A 23,050-nucleotide genomic window follows, 5' to 3' on the forward strand; every position below is an offset into this window, starting at 1 on the left:
TACTTGCTATGCAGGATACCTGTCTGGAGAGCACTTCATGCCTTGAGCACCCAAGGGTTGGAGGAAACTAGTATAATATCCAAAAAGCCACGTTTATTTTAAAGAAATATATCACTTAAATGGTTCCTTCCTGACTGCAGGAATACTTTAATAGTGCCAGAAAGGGTTTGTCCTAATGACTTGGTTTTCTTCATTTTCTTTAGCCATTTCTGATAGGAAAAAATTCTCATATGAGTTAAATATTTCATGGTTATTCACAATGTAATTTTGACATAGCTAACATTCCTTCATTTTTGAAACAAACCCGCAGGGAAATAACGGCTTAAAAGAAATGGGCTTGACCAACTTTACTTCCCTACATATATAGAATCCATTTGCACTGGGAATTTTGACAGCAACCTGTTTGGTTTAAGTATAAATAAAAGAGAATAAAAAAATAATTTTGTTTCTGACTATAAATTTTAGAATTGTTCTGGTATTTAATCTGAATTAGACTATGCCTGTGATGACATTGAATTCTAATCCCCCTGCTTTTCTATGGCATTTGGTCCCTAAAGCATGAAGAGTCCTTTCAAGTCACCCCTGGCTAAACTCACAGAACTCTCTTTGTAGGAACAGGTTTAGAAAGGAATAAATCCCATGCAGAAAGTCTGACAACTGACAGAAGAGTTAGGCCTTAAGTCTGCATTTCCTTTCCAGGCCTTTAAATTCTACTTACCATTAAAATGATCAAAAGGCAAATGTTTCTGAAAAGGAGCCAATCCATTCCTTCGAGTCTCTCTTGCACACGAACCCCAGTACAATTTGATGTTAGTCCTAATCCTCTGGGTTCTGAATTCGGCTCTGCAGCAAGATCTGTTTCAAGATGCTCTTTTAGGAGGGCATGGGTGATAACTCTGGTGCTCTCTGAGCAGAGGAATGAAGATGTTCTATAATGACTCTGTTTCCCCACCCCAAACTCTTGGGCTGGTCTGGAAGGCTGGCATTGTTTGAGTTCTGGGTAAGAACATAGACACACCTTGATTCTTATTGCAATGAAACCCTTTGTTGGACACCAAAGAAAAATCTTATAGAGTGAGGACAAGATTTACAGGGAAGATACCCAGTGAATAATAAATTACTCACAACATGAAAAATAATTAAAATGTTAGGGCCTATCATCATGCTGAATAAAATTAGTAGGCTTCTTCTTCTGCCAACATCGTAAAAGCAAAATTATATATACTGACAACACACACACACAGGTCCACTACAGAACCAACTTCAAGGACTGACACTTTGAGCAGAGGGCCTTGTGAAAAGGTATCAGGCCCAAAGGATGGTGTAGGGAGAGAGAGTAAGGAAACTCTCGTCTCTTAATTCAGGTGGTTCCTGCTTCCCTCCTTGAGAAATCCTATCAAACTGCATTTCTCAACTTTAAAGATGTTCTGAAAAAACAAGGTTAGGATAAAGAGACCTGATTTCACTAGTATGTTTGTTCACACATTTTTGCACTTTCTTTCCTCAATATACAGTTGAACCTATTATATATGGTACTAATCGAATAAACTGTTTTAAGATAACCACAAGACAGAGTTTGCTCATTCTTTGTGGTATTTCCACCGGTTAAAAAAAAAAAAAAGTACATAACATGGGTAAAGAACACATTTGAAACCCTCTTAATTATTAAGGAGAAGCTGAAATCAGGAACCTGAGAATTTAAAGGATAAACAGAGCTGCAGCTAGATGTTCCTGAAAAATCACTTCCCTTTTTCCATTTCTCTTTTTATCCATTGCTAGTGTGGGTTTAGGATAGATATATTTTCCCCACGAAAAAATTGCAAGTTGGCAAGTATCATTAACGGACATAAAAAGAAAATGTGGTTGAATGTTCTCTCTAACTGCTAATATGTGTTGGTTGGAGAATTTTATAGTTCTTTACCTGCTAATACATGTCGGTTGGAGACTGATCTTGTCTTCACTACCTCACTGCTACAATTCTGGAATAAGAAGTGATCTATCATTGGTTGGTGGAAAGTATTCTAAATGACATTTAATCTTTGAGAATATTAGCTGGCATTTTGGGGAGCATAGGAGAGAGCAATAGAGGGCTGACATAGTATCCTAAAATGAAGATAAATGAATTATATGTTGAAAATATTTTTAAGAAAGCAGGAAATTATATTTAAGCAACGGAAAAAGTGAATTATTACAAAAATGTGGTATTTGGATACATCCGTCCAAGCCAAATATAATATTTGAAGATATCTACCTAATTCAAAAATATATAAATTGACCTGATTAAGCATGCATATGGTATCAAGTTTTGAAGTACATCCAGAGATCCTCCAGATATTAATTTACTCTTCCGTTGTGTGTGAGATAAATACTTAAACCAAGAGTTATGGAAAACTATGCTTGAGTAAATAAGCTTTTAAAAAAATTCTTTTACAACTGTTTTACATATAACTGAGCTGTCATGCTTTTTTTCATAAATTGTTCAGAGGTTTGAAATGTGACAATTGTCTCTACCTTGGAAAAACTTTATTTTATAGCAAAGTTAGAACAGCATTAAATACTTTTATTCTTCAAATATAACCTCTATCAGTAGTGCTAGTGAGTTTTGGGCTTTGGGGACACAGTGGCATTTTTCCTGTGTTTCTTAACATGTGAGAAATATAAAGGGCACTGTTGCTTGAAATGATTTCCAAGAGACAGGATGGTGTGAAGTGGTTCTCTCCAATCCAGCCCACCAAAGACCTTATCGTGGACTATAACTGTGTTTTGGCTTTGGTTTTTTTTTTTTTTTTTTTGTCTTGTTTTGTTTTTTGGTTTTTTGGTTTTTGTTTTAATTTTCACACAAAGCATTCAAATTATTTTAGAGTAGAGAAGGAAGGATGATAAGAATATGGGATATATCAATGAGTAGGGACAGTCCTTGGTGAACTGTGCATTGTTTTCCCTGTGAACATACCAGAAACAGCTATGGAGATGGTTTGTGTCTTGTGGAAATTCAGCATGCGTGCTGCTTCAGATTTGAATTATAGAGATATAAGAGGAGAATACAAAGGGTGTCAAATAAATGGAATTTTAGGCTTTAAAAACGATAAGGTTGACATCTTCTTTCTTTGTGCCCCCCAGCTGACCATGGCCCATGTACATGAAATTTCTTTTGGTGTCTGTAAAGAAAGGAAAATATGAAGGCATAGAAGAGAATGCACAGCTTCTGGGCCATCAAGCAGAAATGAATCTGGGAGACCCTTTTATTGTAATGGGACTAACTGCAGAACAGTGGAGAATGGGAAAAGCCAGTAAGGATTCTTAAACAGACTTATGGTTATAAACAATGGGTCAGTCAGAGCTTAAGAAGGAATTAAAGTTCAGGGAGAAGTCAGTGGCTGTTATGATGGTTTTATTTCCACCACTACTTCCAAATAGGCTCTGAGTCAACATATAATAGTGCATTACATTAAGATGCATCGTAGGGCAAGTTGATTATTGTGTAGTCAGCTAAAGAAATTCATTTTTGTATTTTGATTAATATTGAATTAGAATAATTTGATTTAGTTAAGAGAATTAATGAAACAGATCTAGATCTCTATGTGTTATTGTTTTTGACAAGGAGAAAAAATTATACTCTTCTCTGGCTATGTTGGATGGAGGTATTTGCAAGGGTTTCCACCCTTTGTATCGTGATTGGTTGATTTTTTCTGAAATATAAAATTTTCTGCTTATCTGACTTGCTATTTTTTCATAGGGTGAGTTTCAAAAAAAGAAAAGAAAAGAAACAGCAAGCAATAGACATAGGTACTAGATCTTTTAGGTGATTCCTCCATATTTCCCCATTTGTAACTCCTGTTCTCAGTGATTCAGAATTTGAATCTGGAGATTATGATTAGACACAGATTTAAAAGATTTTGCAGTAACTGAGAAGTGGACACTTGATGCCCCATCACCTCATTTGTATTTACTCCTTGGGACAGTTGTGGAAGTGATCTTAAAGTAGAATCCTGAAAGAAGTTCAGTTAGTGGCTAGTTACTAACCGAGATCCTTTTCCAGGCAAAACGTAGGTCATGATTTTGAGCTTAGGTAGATAAAGAGCAGTTACTTTTGTTTCTGTTGTGGGGTACCAGACATCTTAAAAACAGTATGAAAATATAAATGCTTAAAAATACCCATGAGATGATCTAATGCAATCTCTCCTCTCTTCCTTCTCTCTGATCTATGTTATAGGTATAACACTGGGAGGCTGTACAGTGTAGTAATGCCAAAGTAGGGGAAGAATTCTACCTCCTGATGACAGTCCGTTTCTATAAATACCACCACTATTCAGTATTGACTGGATATATGAAAGCAAAATAAAAAAGAGTTCATGGCCAAATGCTATTATCTGTTACAAAAACTCTTTACATAGTTTAGAGTTTGCCAAACTATTGAGTTTAATAGCTGGCACTGCAAGCAAATTCTAAAAGCCAGTTTGTCCTTTTATTAATCTTTGATATCAAACCAGTAGCATCTCATTCGCTCGCATGAAAGTATGTATAGAATTTCAGGGATGCTCTTGATATTTAAGTATTGTTCTGTGCTTTTGTAATGTTGTCTTGTACTGGGACATTTTTAAAATAGTGGGACATTTGGGATGCCTGGGTGGCTCAGTGGTTAAAATAGTGGGACATTCTCATTCCATACATCATGTCCATCCAAAAGAGTATTTTAACACTCATATTTTTTAAAAAGTAATGCCATCAAAAACAGGTAATTGAATGCAGGTCAGTACAAATTATTTTTGAAAAAAAAAAAAAAAAGAAATGTAATGCGTTTCGGCCAAATAACATGACGTTAAGGCAGCATTTGCCATCAAGTTATCAGGGTCAGGTTACTGGGGGATATTATGTAAGTATCCAAGAGCAGCTCTATTTCTTCTTAGCAAGTCTTAGAAGAAAGGAAATTTAAAACATATGTATGGTCTTAAGCTATGTTTGTCAAATACCGAAGGCAAGTAGGTTCTAGAGTTGACTCAAGTGAGAAGGTTTTCATTAGCATGGGCCTGGGGGGGATGAACAAAATGTAAACAAAGCTTGTCTTGGTTTTGACTTAGAGCAGTGCTGTGAATACACCTCTGTCTGTCCACCTTAAGTTAATGGCACTGAAGATAAACAAACTGTCCCCTTGTTAAAGCCAAATTTATGTATGGCAACCGTGGTGCCTGCAAACCAGGTTATTTGGGAGGTGTTGGAAATCACAGAGATTAAATGTCAGTTTCCTAAAGAGTTATGTTAATACCATAAGGATGATGTCAGTTTACACCCTAAAATCATACTTACACCCTGACAGAGGGGCCTTGTTGACTCTCTCTGTGTTGTCATGTCCTTAGTGTGGGATGCCTTCTCAGTCAGTGCAGAAAGAATAGTGTAGCTTCTCACCCTGTGTTAATTAAAGCGTGCCCTTACATACTTATTACATACTTGCTGCAGCCTTATCCCACAAAAATGTCATCTTCATCTGCCCCCTGACTCCTGGTTGTGATGACAGTGGCCGCTCTTCTGTACTATGATAATTACCTAAGTGTCATGCTGGTTTTTTCAGTGGCTCTGGCCATGACCCTGTTTGGCAAAGCTGTACTGTGTATGCAGTTTACCCTTTATGCTGTTAGTTTTGCATCTAGCAGTCTCTGAAGTGGGATGTGGGCTTAGGCTGTCTAGGAAGAAATTCAGGAGTAGGCAGGTCAAAAGCTAAGCAGTGGTTTTTGAAACAAATTTCTTGGACGGCTTGGACCCCAAAATCATAGGTCCTATATATAGTACCTCTTTGTGCCTCTCCCTCCTGCCTCATACCCAAAGATCTCTATGGGGTAGAGGAAGCTTAGTTACAGAAAATAAAGATGACCTCTTTAAGGAGTCTGCCTTTCAGCTTCAACTTCTCTATGGACCCGTGATGTGGAATGGGTTCCTAGAAGAATGTTTTCTGATAATTCTATGGCTTGCTTACATCACTAGATCTTGAAAGAATGTGTTATTATCACACGTGTTAGCTTTTGTGTAGAATTTAATTTTATTTATGTAGTTTATCCCTAATTATAGCTTTGCACATAGAATTATCTATTTGTAGTTAAGGTAAATGTGTGATGCTACTGCAGCAGATTGAAATGGATAAAGATGCAGATCTGGTTCAAATGTCAGATATTTTATTAACTTGGTCTGTTTCTGTGGGTGAGTTAATTTATCTCAATAAATTGTAATTACCTCATCTATTTTCTTCCTGGTCAGATTTTGGGAGTTATATAGATACATTTATATAGAGAAACTAGCACTTAGTATGCTCTCTTTCACTAGTATTCTTTATTCCTCATTTCTAAAGTGAATATGTCTGTAATAGACTTACCATTTATTAAAGCCTATGGCATGAGGTATAAATATGCTATTTTTTCTATTTACTAATATTTCATTTTTGGTGACAGTCAGTAAATATGTCAATAAATATGGTTTTCCTTATTGCTTGCTCCTCTAGTTTATAGCACATTAATTTCTGACAGTTTCATACTTGTGCTTGAAATTTTATTCTATTTAATTGATTTTAAATCTTCATTTTGGCTTTAACAATTTTTAAAATACATTGTATATCTTTTTAAAGAAAGTTTATTTTTAAATATTTCATTTATTTGTTTATTTTAGAGAGAAAGAATGAGAGAGAGAGAGAGAGCAAGAGACAGGGGAGGACCTGAGGGAGAAGCAGACTCCCTGCTGAGCAGGGAGCCTGATGCTGGACTGGATCCCAGGACTCCAGGATCATGACCTGAGCCGAAGGCAGTTACTTTACCAACTGAGCCATGCAAGCTCAAGTTTATTTTTTATTTTTTAGATTTTATTTATTTATTTGAGAGATAGAACGTAAAAGAGCACAAGCAGTGGGAGCTGCAAAGGCTAAGGGAGAACCAAACTCCCCGCTGAGCAGGGAGCATGATGTGGGGCTCAATCCCAGAATCCTGGGATCATGACCTGAACAGAAGGCAGACACTTAACTGACTGAGCCACCCAGGCACCCTAAAATACATTATATGTCTTTTAAAAAATTTGGTTCATTACCTGGGTGGCTGGTGAGTTTATATTCAAGCTTTCTAGGCTCAGATTATTTTCATCTTTATATTTAAAGTTGATTATTTTTCTGGTAATTGGTGTTCAATAATCATGTTTATAGAAGATGATTTGTGAAGTAAAATATTAAATTATTAATTTGCCATGGGGAGAGTTTTCCACAGCAGGATAACTATAGAGTTTATATTCTTTCTCTGAATGCCCTCCACCTACCCTAGCAATCAACGTACTAGCTCAAAAATTGTTTATTGGTCATGAATTAAAAACAAAGTTGAATAGTTATTTTGACATGCATTTCATCTAAGCTGTAGGGGTATCTAGTAAGATATTCTTTCACTAGGAAAGAAAATACCTTTATTTATTCTCCCATACAACAGCATATGGAAAGGCCTGAGTTTCTACAAAGGTTTGATTTAATCTATCAGGTGATATATTTTAGAAAAATTGAGTAGTGAATTGATCACATTTATTTATCTATCCAACGAATAATTATTGAGTTTCTACATGTTGATTTGTCAACCTCACAGAGTTCTGGGAACACTTGCAACTGCCCCCATGACCTTTGTCATACGAAGAAAGCCACATTTTCATCCCAAGTGTTTTTGGACTCTATTTTCCAAACATTGTCCACTAAAAACAGTTTAGTTATATTTAAAAATAAACTATTTTGGGGGCACCTGGGTGGCTCAGTGGGTTAAAGCCTATGCCTTTGGCTCAGGTCATGATCCCAGGATCCGGGGATCGAGCCCCGCATCGGGCTCTCTGCTCAGCAGAGAGCCTGCTTCCTCCTCCTTCTCTCTCTCTCTGCCTGCCTCTCTACCTACTTGTGATCTCTGTTTGTCAAATAAATAAATAAAATCTTTAAAAAAAAAAAAACCTATTTTTTAGTTTACCCTCTAATTCCAACTACATCCTAGTAAGATCTAATTTTTTATATATCTAACCTTTCCCCAAAGCATACTTAAGGCAATTGGTCAAAATATATTTTACAATCTAAAAAAATTAAGTTATATTGTCCCTTATTTTAAAGAGGAATCATCAGGTCAAAGACTAATTTAGAAGAAGTCCTGTTGGGAATGGTGGAATTTGACAAGCAATATAGAGTAGTCTGGGGACTCAGTTCTCATATAGATGGTCAATGCAAGGATGGATTTTAGAAAAGTTGTGTAGTGAATGGATTGCATTTATGTATGTATTCAACAAATAATTATTGAGTTTCTGTTTGTTGCTGTGCTAACTTCTGTGTATCACACATCAATTCAAAATTTTTTATTTAATTACTTTCATATCCAAGGAATGACAAAACAATGTTTGATGTACCTTTTTAAATAAGCCAAGTGCAAGAACATGTCTTAGAAAGTGAGTGAATTAACATGGTGTTATTGGAAATAAACTTTTAAAATGTGGGGTTGTGTATAAAAAAAATGATAACTTTAATGGACCCATGACCTTCCTTTCTAGCAGTAAATAGACATCCAAACCGATTGTCTATCAAGGTCACTCCTAAGTTTGTAACAGTAAGGCTAAGTCATCTCTTATAGGAGGATGATTATATGTCTAAACACTTTACAGGGACAGGCATCTAATTAAGATGAATCATACAATATCATAAAGGTACAAATTAATGACAGGGGGGACTTGAAGACTTTCCTATTTTACACCACCATGTTTTTAAATTCAGTTCATCAATATACTAACTTATGATCCATTCTTGTTTACTGTGGAATATTTAGGAAAGGCCTATGAAATCTGAACGTTTTGTTTGTTGCTAGTTGCATATTCCACCAAAGTGCTGCTGAGTATAGCTGTGGTTACACATCCCATTGGTGCCCTCTCCCTATATTTTGCCCTTATGCTTCAGTACCCACACACCCAGTTTCTGACTGCTGCTATTGTGTTTCTTCACTGATGCTACAGCCACTTGGCCCACCTGTGCAGCAGGCATGGGTCATCCTCAACTATAAACTGATGTAGGTGTTGTCTAAATACACGGTCTCCCTCTTTTCTGGGATGGTTTAACTCTGCAATGCATGCGCTAGACCGACTTCCAACATTTTCCCCAGGAGAGCTGAGCTTCAGTTGCCCATGGGTGTAACTGGCCTCTATTGGCTACTTTCCCTGTGCTGTTTCGTTTCATATTTACTTACCAGTGTTCCTTTACATCCATCCTCTTCCCCCTCAGATTGCCTACAAATCCTGTTTCTCAGGCCCTAATTCTAGGTAAACCCAACTTCAGACCTGATCAGAACAGGTCAGTAATTTATCAAGTAGAAACTGGCATTCATTTCGAAAAAGATAAACTATTAATTTGAACTCTGCAAAGTATTTTTCACTGAAAAATATGATAAATTACATTCTGGGCCCAATTAGGCATGGCTTTTTTTTTTTTTTTAAAGATTTATTTGTTTATTTGAGAGAGAGAGCCCGCACAAGTGTGTGTGCGTGAGTGTGGGGAGGGGCAGAGGGAGAGGGAGGGAAACAGACTCACCACTCACTGAGTACAGAGCCCAACTCGGGGCTCAATCTCATGACCCTGAGATCATGACTTCAGTTGAAATCAAGAGTTGGATACTTAACTAAGTTACCCAAGCACCCGCAGATACGACCTTTGACAGGAATTGGAGCTTGACATTTTGAGCAGTTGTGGGAAATTTCTTGAAGCAAGGGCTCTTTCCCCTAGGTTTTATTTTATTATTTTTATTTTATTTTAATTCTGGTATAATTAACATACAGTGTGTTACACTAGTTTCAGGCATGCAATATAGTGATTCAACAATTTTATACAGTATGTGGTGCTCATCCTGATAAGTATACTCTTAATCTCTCCATCTAGTTCACTCATCCCCTACCCTCTGGCAACTACCAGTTTGTTCTTTATATTTATGAATCTGTTTTCTTGTTTGTCTCTTTTTTCTTTGTTTTGTCTCTTAAATTCCACGTATGAGTGAAATCACATGGTATTTGTCTTTCCCTGATTGCCTTATTTCACTTAGCTTTATACCCTCTAGGTCTACCCATGTTGTTGCAAATGGCAAGATTTCATTCTTCTTTATGGCTGAGTAATATTCCATTGTATGTATCTATATGCTACATCTTCTTTATCCATTCACTTATCAGTGGATACTTGGGCTGCTTTCATAGTTTGGTTAAGGTGCATATATCTTTTCAAATTAGTTGTGGTTTTTTTTTGGTATTTTTTAGGTAAATACCCAGTAATGGAATCACTGGATTATACGGTTATTCTATTTTTAATTTTTTAAAGAACCTCCAAACTGTTTTCCAGAGTGACTGAACCAATTCTCATTCCTGCCATCAATGTACAAGGGTTCCTTTTTCTCCACACTTCACCAATACTTGTTATTTATTTTTATTTAAAATTTTTTTTTTTAATTTTAGCTGTTCTGACAAATGTGAGGTGCTATCTCATTGTAGTTTTGATTTGCATTCCCTGATGATATGTGATGTTAAGCATCTTTTCATGTGTCTGTTGGCCATCTGTATGTCTTCTTTGGAGAAATGTCTGTTCATGTCTTCTGCCCATTGTTAAATTGTGTTGTTTATGGTTTTTTTGGTATTGAGTTGTATAAATTCTTCATATATTTTGGATATAACTCTTTATCAGATGTCACTTGCAAATATCTTCTTCCATTTAGTAGGTTGTCTTTTAGTTTTGTTGACTATTTCCTTTGCTGTGCAGAAGCTTTTTATTTTGATGTAGTCCCAATAGTTTATTTGTACTTTTGTTTCCCTTGCCTCAGGAGACAGAGCCAGAAAAATGTTGCTATGGCCAAGGTCAGAGAAATTACTTCCTGTCTTCTCTTCTATGATTTTTACATTGTAGGTCTCATATTTAGGTCTTCAATCCATTTTGAATTTATTTTTGTGTATGGTGTAAGAAAGTGGTCTAGTCTCATTCTTATGCATGTAACTGTCCAGTTTTTTCTAACACTTGTTTGGAAAAGACTGTCTTTTTCCTACTTTGTCGCCTCCTTTGTCAAAGTTTAATTGACCATAGAATTATGGGTTTATTTCTAGGCTCTCCATTCCATTGATCTATGTGTTTGTTTTTGTGCTAGTACTATACTATTTGATTACTCCAGTTTTGTAGTATATCTTGAAATCTGGACTTGTGATACATATGGTTTTGTTTTTCTTTCTCAAGATTGCTTTAGTTATTTGGGCTCTTTTGTGATTCTATACAAATTTTAGGATTATTTGTTCTAGTTCTGTGAAAAATACTGTTTATATTTTAATAGGGATTACATTAAATCTATAGATTTCTTTGGATAGTATGCTCTTCCCCCTAGGTTTTTTATAAGCAAGGATGGCTAGCACATAGGCACAGAACAGATGGGGATATACAAGTTTTCTCATAATTAAGTTTTGTTTGTAAAATTAGGAAAAGTAAGGGTCAGCTAGAGTTTACCTTATTTGAACTCAGTCACTAAGTACATGCCCTCAAATTGGCTCATTTTCAAAATTTTTGAACCAATTTAATATGCTTCATTTGTGCTTACTATGCTTGATTTTTTTCAAGACACTTCTCTAATGAACTTTGGATTTAATCTAATGGAAATCCATCAAAATTCCTAAAACAGAGGATTATAATCTAATTTACATTTATAATTCATTATAATTATATGTAATTATATAATTAATTATAATCTAATTTACATTTTAGAAGGCCACATAGGCTCATCTGTAGAAAATTGTTTGAAGAAAGCCAGTATGGAAGTAGAGAGACTACTTGAGAGACAGTTCTAGTATGGTGGTGGCAGATGGGGATAGAAGCTGTTGGATGGCCTGAGCTATATTTTGGTCATAGAATCAGTCAAAGTCATAAGCACATACTAATGGGCCAAATGATGGAGGGGTATGTGAAGGAAGGGATGAAATCAAGGAGTACTTAGCTTCTGTCTTCAGCAATGGATTGCTGGAGTCATGTTTATTGGGGGTATTGGCGAGTACAGTGTGTTTAATAATTTTGAACATTTTAAAAGGGGCTTCGATGATGTCTCGTAGAGACAGTGTAGAGTGTTAAGAGCAGAGGACATGGAACCAAACTTTAGGGGGAACATCACCATTTAATAGTTGGGTAGATGGGAAAGAAACAAAATAAGAGAGAACATGGCCAATGAAATGTAAGCTGTATCTTGAAAGGATGGTATAAAAGCCAAGAAAGAAAAGTGTTGCAGTGAATGGAGAATAGTTACTTTTTTCAGATTCTTCCCAGAGGTTAAGAAAGATGAGAACAGAACAGTAGACCTTGTGTTTGGCCATCTGTAGGGCTTAGACAAATTTGACAAGGGCCATTCTGGTGGATGGATAGGATGGGGTTGAAGTTTTATAGGACATGAGCAAGTAAAGAAGGCACATATATATGAGTCTCAAGAAGGTTGGTGAGACGGGGTGCCTGGGTGGCTCAGTGGGTTGAGCCTCTGCCTTCAACTCAGGTCGTGATCACAGGGTCCTGGGATTGAGCCCCGCATTGGGCTCTCTCCTCAGTGGGGAGACTGCTTCCCCACTTCTTTCTATGCCTGCCTCTCTGTCTACTTGTGATCTCTGTCTGTCAAATGAATGGGTAAAATCTTTTAAAAAAAAAAAATGTTGCTGAGACAAAAATATGAGGAAGTAGCTCCAGGAAGGGATGCTGTTGAACAGGCTCTGAAAGAGAGTGAGAGATGGTTTCAAAAAAGGACTACTAGGGAAGGAGCAAAGTCATTGAGCAGAAATGGGGGATTGTCTTTTTATATAAATAGGACACTAGCTCCACTGTAATAAGATGGAGGGAGAGAGTGCAAGTACAGGTGAATGTCTCGTGAACAATAAGAGTAGGTCATCAACTAAGAATGAGGAGGAAAGAAGAGGTGTGGGAGTTTTGATGACAGAAAAGGTATAGAATAGTGAGCTAGTATAATGAGATGAGAGGTCTATCAGAGTAGGTTGGATTGTGGGGAACCATGTTATATTAATCTGAGATTTGAGACTGAGTATTCAAAATGAAAAAAAAAAGTCAATTCTGTTGAATCACTTCTTTAACTGTTTGTGTGAGGACAGAGATGGAATGTGAAAGATTTGGGATGTGAAAGGGAGGGGCGGGGCAAGGAGTTCAAAGGCTTTCACCAAAAGGCAGCATATTTGAACTCAAGAAGCTTGATTAGACATGGAGGAAAGTGGGGTGGCAGATAGTGGAAAGTGAGAGGAGTAAAACAAGGAAGCACCGATGAAGTGGAGGAACAGTGCCATCAGAATGCAGGAGCTAGTGAGTTGGAAGGAGAAGGGGGAGGAGGAAGTGGTCAGAGGCTGGGAAGACTGACACAGGGATCCAGAAACTGCCGTGCTGGGTTGGGACGGGGAGAATGGAGGTCTGAGAATTCAGAATTCCAGGTGTCAGCTGCCTCCTCTGTGGGGTCACTTGAGTTCCTGTGAATGCTCTCTAGAGTTGGAGAGGTCACAGTGGACTCTGGGCCAGACTATGAGTCTTCAGTAAAAATGAGAACCTTGTTGAGAGTTCAGGGAAAGATGCAAGCAGTAGAGAGGGGAAAGGCAGTTCAGACAAGTATGGAAAGGGTAAGGTTTTGGGTAAGGGGAAGGTGATCATGTTCTGAAAGTGGCACTGGAGAGCGAAAAGGAGATGCACGGCCAGGAAAGATGAAAGGGCATAATTTGAAAAGAAAATCTATTTTAAAAGAATTACAATGCTAGTATAAAGTTGCTTAAGTATCCAACAACAGATGTTTAAAATGCCAGCTACTTGTCATTTATGTATTTGTGCGAGGGTGCTCAAGCCTGTGCTCAGACACTGCTGGGAAGCCCTCTGGAGAGAAGGCACCCCAGGAAGCTGAAAAAGGAAAAAAAAAAACTAGACAATGGAAAATGAAAAAAAGTTTTAACAATGTGAAAATAACAACGCGAAAATAAAAATATGAAAATAAAATAAATCATCTGGACTGAAAATAGTCATTAGATTTGCTGACCTCTAAGTATTCCTTACAGGCTAAACCTCCCCACCTTTACCATTCAGAAAAGATGATGGAAGCATACCAATCATTTTATTGCTGTCAACATAAGCCTTTGGAAATTACAAACCAACTTAAAATAGCCAATAAAGGACCAAGCAAGGAATTAGCACCCATATAAGCCAAGAACTTTTATATTGAAACCTGAAAGAAAGCACCTTGTTTTAAACATCACCAAAGATGAATATTAGAGTTTAAAAATACTTGTAAAATAGCAAAAGAAAAATAAGTTAGACTAGGTACCGCTTGATGATAAAGTGTTCAGTAATTCAGATATAACTAAATGGAAGGAATACAGACAATTAAACAATAGGATATTTTTTGTTTTAAAATTCTTTGATGGTTAATAAGTTGATCCATTCATGCTTTTGTCCTAGCATAAATTGAACAATCGAGAACGAGGAGGCAGATTCTGTTTCATGGAGACTAGTAATCTGTGTGGACTGGTGTATTGCAGTGCAAAGGGAAGTAAGTCTTAAAAATACCAGAAATCCTACAAAAGTTTGGGGTTTATTAAATAGGCATGGGAAAATGTGGCAAATACTTTTAGAAGTTTTGGGATTTGAATGTCTTTCCTAAATTGGCTATTTTAGCCAATGATTAAAAACCTTTTAGTTCCTACTCTAGCTAAAGGGTATCGTATGTGTTATACACTGGTTGACCTTCAGATGTTGGTATAAATTCAGAAATGAGTTGTGTATATAACTAAAAACATCCAGTTAGAGTGAATATGTAATGTTTGAAGGTATATAATTAAAATTCTGTCAGGAAATTACATTGAATGGAGATTACAAGGCTGAAAACTATATGCCAATAGAGAAGAGATGTCCAGATGAAGGCCTACGTATATCCCTAGATAGATAATTTTTCTGTAAATTTTTCATGCACATACAGTTACATCAGGCGATATACATCAAGGCTAATAAAATGTAGCAGATGTATCTGGAATTCAATGTCAAAATTAAGCTCAAGATGGTATTTTGGTTAATATTAAATTATAAAGAATTTATGATACACTAATTTTTGACCCTAAGGGCCATCTCTTCAGAAAGTCAGATGTTTTATAAATACCCTTTTCTTTTCAAACTATATACACATAATATTGAAATTACTATTTTTTCCTTCTCCCTTTTACTAAGAGCATGTTGATCTGAGATACAGCTTGCAATATAGATTTGAATTATAACTATTTTCTTATAAAATAATTTCTGTATCTTAGATCTGTAGAATGACCTAAGGTCTTTGGGTTGCAGTAAAGGATCTACAGTGAAGAATTGATTTCTACCCAAAGGTTGTTTATTGAAAAAATGACATGTCTTTAAATGATTGTTAGAATTGTATCTTAAAAAGATAATTTTAAAATTTAAGAATAAAGGTTAGAATATCAGTGTGTAATCCTGACAAAAAATTTATTTGAAAGTATCTTCCTAGAAGGATTGGCAACTAGTACTGTCACTTTTTATATCTTCCATGGTTTTTTACTAATGGATCTTAATAATAATAGTTATTAAAGATGGTAAATCTGGCATTTTTTAGACAACCTAAAAAACTTTTTTGGAAGATATCAGGAGTCGTTAAAGAATACTTCTGATGATAAATCAAAGTGGCACATAAGCTACTTATTGTCAGATACCATCCCATTAATTAATTAACCAATAATTATTTTTATTCCTTCAAACTCCTGAGCCCAGCATACTCAAGTATATTTCAATAAATACCTTTTGACTTTATTTCTGGAAAGATTATCCATCATTAATGGAATCCCCCTCCCCAAATGGGAGAGAAAGAAATAAAAGAAAGAGTTCCTCTGAATGACTTTATTTATACCTCTACATTTTGGCATGCTACAGACTATCAAAATTTCACATGGTCTACAGACATAAAATAAGATGTATATTGTGGCTTTGAAAATATTGACGTCGTCTGCTATAATATAGAGCAAAATAGCTCTAATAAATTAGTTCACTCCCTGGCCCCCTTTGATAAGTGTTGGAAGTTGAAAGACTATTCTTTGATCTTGTAACACCCTGGGAAACTTGAGTAATTGGCAGGGAATAATCCTTGAAAGATTTTGTCATATCCAGTTTCACTTTCATGAGCTCATATTAACGCTGAATTTAGAAAAGAGAATAAAATTCCTCTACTTTGCTAGAGTAAACTTACCCGTGTCTAAGAATGCGTTGATTCTGATATTTTTAAAACCAGGTAATACTATATAGCAAACACATAGAAATGACATACCATAAATAATACATTATTAAATTTTGAAGGTAGAAAAATATATCATACTATATAATTTGGGAACTGTCTTATCAGTTGGAGCACTTTATAAGCCAAGAGCTTATAAGCAAATCAAATCAGGAATGTAACATTTATTCTAGTGAGAAAATTTAGTTAGGGAGTGAGAGTAAGGATATGTGGTGGTCTAGCACAATTTCAATTGGGTCAACACAATATCATCAACACTGTTGAAAGTTTTTAGTTGACCCCTTTAAAATAGTAGCAGAACATTGTCTAGAAAAGTACTAAACTCAATTAAAACTAATAATGTGGTATTACATTACAGAATAATTCTAACTTTTCACATTAAACATTTTACATGTTCTAGAAACTTTTTTTTAGATCCCCTTAAGAAAAAATTCCCCCAAAGCCATACTGCAGGCTTTTTTTCACAGCTCAACTTAAGTAAATTATTTTAACTTAAGAGATGTATAATAAAGAGCTGGATATAAATGAGTAACATTTAGTGAATACACATCTGAAATACAATGTGATTTCCATCTGCTTCTTTGGAAGGTAATTTACCATTAGGGATGACAACCATGTCAGGTGTTACTTGCTTCAGTCAGAGAAGTACACCTGGCAAATTCATACTATTAGGTCACAGCCACAGTGATAATGGGAAAAATAAGTGTGATATCCTGCAACCTCATTGGTATGCAATATTCATAAATACTGCATCTATTACTAAACACAAGCTAGAATCAGAAAACTCCTTGACTCCATGGGAATTTTAGCTGAAACCCCTTCTCAAGATCTGGGATCAGACATTGTCAATGTCCCCCAAATGAATCTCACCCTATTACCATTCTCTTTTGGAAGTTTCCTCCCAGGAAACATTTCCTAATTTAAGGTTTATTTACTCTGGTACAATTATTAGGGTAGGAGTGCTTGGTGGCTTGTGAGCTTGTGAGCTGTGTAGTCAGATTTGTTTTCTTTAATTGTTAATCATGGTCTGAGTATATGGTTGGATTTTTATTTCTATTATCTGTGAAATTGACCAGGTGCTTGGCACACATTTCGAATTCTTCCTGAATATGTGAGCTCATATTACATGTTTAGTCCTTTTTGAATATTGTTTGAGCTACATGGCAATCAAAATAGGGCAAGGAGAATTGTGCCAAAAGCCATCTCAAGGCCATTTGTTTTGCATGACTGAGTTTAATTTATTCCATGTGCTGGAGATACAGGACCGGCCACACAGAAGAACCTATCACTGTACTGGCACAGGAAAGACCCTGTCTCAAGTTTTAGTTCATTGTCGTGATTCCATTAGTATTAATGTAAGAAAAAGATTTACAAATGCTAGGGAGAGCTCTTGCCCAACAGCACTGTTTACATATTTTCTCATTGCGGTTTCCCACCTCACTCCACAGTTACGTAGCACCTAGTTGTGCATCATAAATCACAATGTAAGGTTTTTTGTGGTGGGAGTTGAAGCTGAATCACCACAGCTGAGAACAAGTGTGCTGGGATCCTGGCTACTTCGTATATTGTACCGTACTGTACTTCGTGATTCGACTTCTGGCAGTACTAGGGGAGGCAGATCCAAGGGTCTGGCTAAAGTGATGGTCAGAGGAGCTCCTCATGTGGCCAATGGTGGCTGTGCCCCCCATGCTGCTACTCAGGCCCCCACCTCCTCCCAGGCTGCTCAACCCAATGCCACCACCACTTCCTCCAGCTACACTGCCAACCAGGCCACTGCCTCCAGTCATCCCAGCTGGGCCACTAATTCCACTTATGGCAGAGCCAGAAACAACCCTCTCTGTCACAATCACATTTTGGGTATTTGATAACTCAGGGTGTATACTTAGATTGCCCATCATGCCAGAAGCTGGTCGGATTACTCTTTCTGTCACTACCACATTTGATGACTCTCTAGGATCAGGCATGGTCAAAGAGGTGGGTAGACTTGAACTTGGTGCTATTACCCTTTCTGTCACTATAATGTTTGACCCATCTCTCAAGTCAGGCATCTCCAACATTCCATGCAAATCAGTGCCAGAGATTGGGCCGACCACCCTCTCGGTCACCACTACATTTGATGCATGTCGATTATCATGAATATGGACAGAGGGCTTCAGAGTGCCAGAGGTGGTGTAAGACTCGGTCACAGTAACATTACCATAGCCCAGAGGATCAGGAATGGGCATAGGATGCTGTACACCAGGTCCAGAGGGGTAGGTACTCTCAGAAATGACTGTGGTGGCGCCAAAATGTGGGGAGATGGGTGGATGTCCACCAGTGATGGGGTCTGTTCCCTGCTGAGGGCAGATCGGTTCAGTGCCTTCAGGTGGCCAAGAAGGATCAGGGTCTGGATATGGTTCAACTTCTTTTCCTAGGCTGATATCTGCCAACTTCTTAAATTTAGGCCCCAGTGTATCCAAAAAGCTGTCATCCAAGTCTTCTCCAATGAAGCTACAACAACCCACAGAGCCAGCAGGGGAACCTACACCTTCAATGTCATATATGAGCAAACAGTCATTGGATGGGCGTCCTTCATCTTCATCTGCATAAGCATATGCTTTCTGGATGAACAGAGGAAAGAGAAAAATGAGATTATGGATACATATTTAACAATAATAGAAGTCTTGATTATTCTTTTTTCTTCTGGGACATTACCAAAGAGGGACCTAGAAGACAAAATTCTGACCTCTTCTAGAGATGCATTAAAAATCATTATATAATTTCCCGAAAGAATTTGGTTAGAAATTATTTTAACTGTAAGCCTGTTAATACATTTTGATTTTTAAAATTTATTTAAATGGACTTTCCTCTCACAGTGCACTTTGGATACAAAAGCACATGCAAAAAATCACATGAATTATTTTATAACCATGTTAGGAGGTACTTAAAAGTACTGTGCAGGAAGTATACCAAATTGTGGGGGGGGTTCTTTTCTTTTTCTTCTTCTTTTTTGTTTGTTTGTTTGTATAAAAAAGGTAGCTCTTAGTTGATTTGGTTCATTTGGGATTGCACTTTCCTTCCTCCAATGAAGTGAATGTGGTGGCTCTATGAAGATTTATTTCAGTGTAACTTTTTCAGTAAAAAAGAACATTTGAATTTGGGTCTATGCCATTTTGGGGTTCAGAACGGAAAGTTTTTTTCTTTTTTTTAAAGATTTTGTTTATTTATTTGACAGAGATCACAAGGAGGCAGAGAGACAGGCAGAGAGAGAGGAGGAAGCAGGCTCCCTGCTGAGCAGAGAGCCTGATGCGGGGCTCGATCCCAGGACCCTGGGATCATGACCTGAGCCGAAGGCAGAGGCTTTAACCCACGGAACCACCCAGGCGCCCCCAGAACAGAAAGTTTTTAAAAATAGGATCTCCTTCTCAAAAAAAAAAAAAAAAAAAAGAAAAAAAGAAGAAGAAGAAGAAGAGGAAGGGTACCTGGGTGGCTCCAATGGTTAAGCGTCTGCTTTCAGCTCAGGTCATGATACTGGGATCCTGGGATCAATCCCACCTGGGGCTCCCTGCTCAATGGGGAGCCTGCTTCTCCCTCTGCCTCTCTCTCTCTCTCATGAATAAGCAAATAAAATCTTTTTTAAAAAATAAAATAAATAAAAATAGGATCTCTTTCGATTCAAAGTTAAAGCCCATAGACGTGCACTTTTTTCCTTTTTTTAGGATTTTTTAAAAAAATTTATTTCAGAGAGAGAGAACCACCACCAGGAGGGGTAGAGGGAGAGACAATCTTAAGTATATTGCCCACTGAGCACGGAGCCCAATGTGGGGGTCCACCTCACAACCCTGAGATGAAACCAAGAGTTGGACACTCAACCAACTGTGCCACCCAGGTGCCCCAAACACATGCACTTTTATTTCATTTTTGTTGTTCATAATATTGGATTATAAATTTTCAGGTTAAGTATCAGAAATATCTTTATTAGCAGGCCAATTGTTCCATTTCCTTCAAAAATCGTTTTGAGTCCTTACTGTTTGCCGGACACTCAATTAGGAACTTGGCAGTGCAGTAGTGAACAAAAGCAGACGGAGTCTCTCTCTCTCTCTCATATGGCTTACCTTTTAGTAGGAGGAGACAGGCAATACATAAACATATGTGTCAGGAGGTGGTAAGCTCAGAGTGAAGGGATAGAGTGGCCACTCACAGCCTCTCATAAAGTGATGTTTGATCAGAATCAGAAGTTAGAATAAAGCATCAGGGTGAGGAAAGTACATAGAGTGTACCGGGCAGAAGGAGTTATAGATGCAAAAGTTTTGAGGCAGAATTTTACATTCATTTGTAGGGACATGAATGGGAGGCATCCCTGTGGATTTAGCAACAGATTTCTTATTATTATCTACTACTATTTGAAAGGCTTTTCTCACTGTTTAATTTCAAGATATCAGCCATCCTCTAAAGCAATAGAAGAGTTAAAGAAGGTATTTTAGGCCAGGATGTAGAAGGATGCAGATCTATTAGAGACAGTTTCAGAGATGGGAAATCTCTGAAGGCTTAAGTACCATCTGGTGTGTAGCCACAGGCAATTTTGTCTCTACCTGAGGATGGCAAAATTAATTTTGCTGGTTCTTAGAATATTCTGGAAGTGTGCTATGGTTCTTGAACCCACACTTACGGAGTGTTTACTATGTGCCTGGAACTGAGCTAGGTACTGGCAACATGATATAGAGAACATATGGACAAGGCAATAAAAACCATGGTAGACATATAAACATATTTTAGCAATGATAGGTTCTATAAAGTTTATACACAGAGCACTACAGAAATACAGATAAGGACACATCAATTCTATTTTGGATGTGAGGGTTATCAGTAAAAGGTTCAGAGAAGCAGCGATAGTTGAATTGGGTCTTTAAAGATGAATAGGAGTTTGTGATAGAGATGATGGATAAAAGCATCCTGGGAGGGCACAGCAAAGGCATGGTGTGAATGAGGCAAAGACATATGGTATGTGGGGTTGGTGGTAAGGAGTAATTGGAAATGAGGGAAGGGATCATTTTATGAATAATCTTAATTGTCATATTATGGAGTTAGGACTTCATTGCCTTAGACAAATAGAGCTGGGAGTCATTGGCTATTTTTAAGTAGAGGAGTAAAGTGATCAGTTCAGAATTACAGAAATGTTATCCAGCAGCAGTATGACCGTCAGGCATAGACTAGAGGCTGGGAACCTGCCAAAGCCCTGTTGAAAAATAGTGGCAGCCTGGAGTGGAGCTTGAGGCACAGACTGGAGAGGAAGCCATGGCACTTGAGACCTTACCTGACAGAAGTAGCTTTCCATGAAGTTCATATTCAGACCTCCTTCTCTACATTCTCTCATAGAATTTCTTCTTAATGTTCCAGAATATTCTTGACATATCTCAGGTACTCCTGAAGTTTTAACTCCTTCGGTTAGTTCAAATCCTGTTGTTCTTTCTCCTCCTCCCAGATCTTGCATTTCTCTGCCACCATACTCATTCGTGTAAACCCCTAGAAGTGTTGATAAAATTAAGTTCACTTTCTATATAGCATATTGTAGATCCAAAATAAATAACTTTCTATAGTGTACGATTTCATCATTGAGGTAAAACAAAGGTGATACATAAAGGGCTATACATACAATATGGAGTTCAAAATAATATTAGTAATCAGTTTGTTCATTTGTTAGTTGTTTGATGTTAATTATTTATTGCTAATTATGTGTCATGCTGGAAGAGCGGGGCTGCATAGAGGTTATAAAAACCTATGCTTTAGTGAGTTTGATTTCAAATTGAGGGAGTTTTGGGGGGGATACCCAAATTCTAAATGTTAAATAGTATAAGAATATCCCCAATATATTGGAAACACAGCACTTCCAGAGGAAGACCTGAGAACCACTGGCTTTCAGAGAAGCCATGGCTGTGGTGATAGGAAAGGTTGGCACCAAGACTCTTGTGTTTTCACTTGGATATGATGGGTGACTAGAAGCTTGTTACCATATTCAAGGGAAGTTAGACAAAATGATGGTTCAGTCTGTGGAAGAGCCATGGATAGGGAAAGTATTGGCAGTGGGATAGGTGCCCTATGGCTTTAATATTTCAAAGATCTTGATTTTGGGGGACAATATGTTTTTCATCCTTTTATGACTCTGGTGTGTCTCATTGTGCTTTCTTCCAAATTTGTGTAAAGTCTAGTAGATGTATTGAGGGCATAAATGCAGAAGTAAATTCTGATGGATCTGATGATTTGACAAGTCTTGAGAACAGATTGGATGTCAAGAATAGGGAGATAGAAGAGTCAACCAGGGCTGCTGCTCTTGTGGTGAGAGGATGTTGATGTCATTAACACAAATGGAAACATCAAGAAGAGAAATAGGTTTAGAGACCAGTGTGTCTAGTAGTTTGAGTAAGGTGCAGTCCTATAAACATTCCTATGCGTCTCCTATTCTAAAGAGTTCAAAATAGGAATGGTAACAAATTTGAAAAAGACTGGGAGAAAAAGAAGAAAATGACTAACTTTGATTACTCTAAGAAAAAGCAAAACAGTATAACTGTTTTCAAAGATACAAAAAGTTTAAAAGAAAAAAAAAATTTTATTAGTATGGTAGTTATCCCCTTGCTGTGAAATTCAAATTGTTCCCTTGTTTCTGCCTGCAAACTGTTCTAGACCCCTGTTTCTTGTTGGTTTGTTTGTTTGTTTTAAGCTTTTATGTATTTATTATTATTATTATTATTATTATTATTATTAGACACAGAGCAAAA

General features: G+C 37.1%; 2 protein-coding genes across 2 annotated transcripts in view; one reads left to right on the top strand and one right to left on the bottom strand.

The window, feature by feature from the left end:
- The window catches only part of DSC1 (desmocollin 1), a 245,197-nt gene that overhangs the window by 26,081 nt on the left and 196,066 nt on the right, over positions 1-23,050 (top strand). The window lies entirely within an intron of this gene.
- Positions 17,806-23,050, bottom strand: part of DSG1 (desmoglein 1) — a 30,934-nt gene continuing 25,689 nt past the window's right edge. The window contains exons 15-16 of the mRNA XM_059138996.1: positions 21,592-21,800; positions 17,806-18,898 (exon numbers count right to left, since the gene is read on the bottom strand). Coding sequence (XP_058994979.1) covers positions 17,852-18,898; positions 21,592-21,800 — 1,256 coding nt within the window. The 3' untranslated portion in view covers positions 17,806-17,851. The remainder of the gene's footprint in view (positions 18,899-21,591; positions 21,801-23,050) is intronic.

Source organism: Mustela lutreola, chromosome 11 (assembly GCF_030435805.1).
Source record: "Mustela lutreola isolate mMusLut2 chromosome 11, mMusLut2.pri, whole genome shotgun sequence".
Lineage (NCBI taxonomy): Eukaryota > Metazoa > Chordata > Mammalia > Carnivora > Mustelidae > Mustela > Mustela lutreola.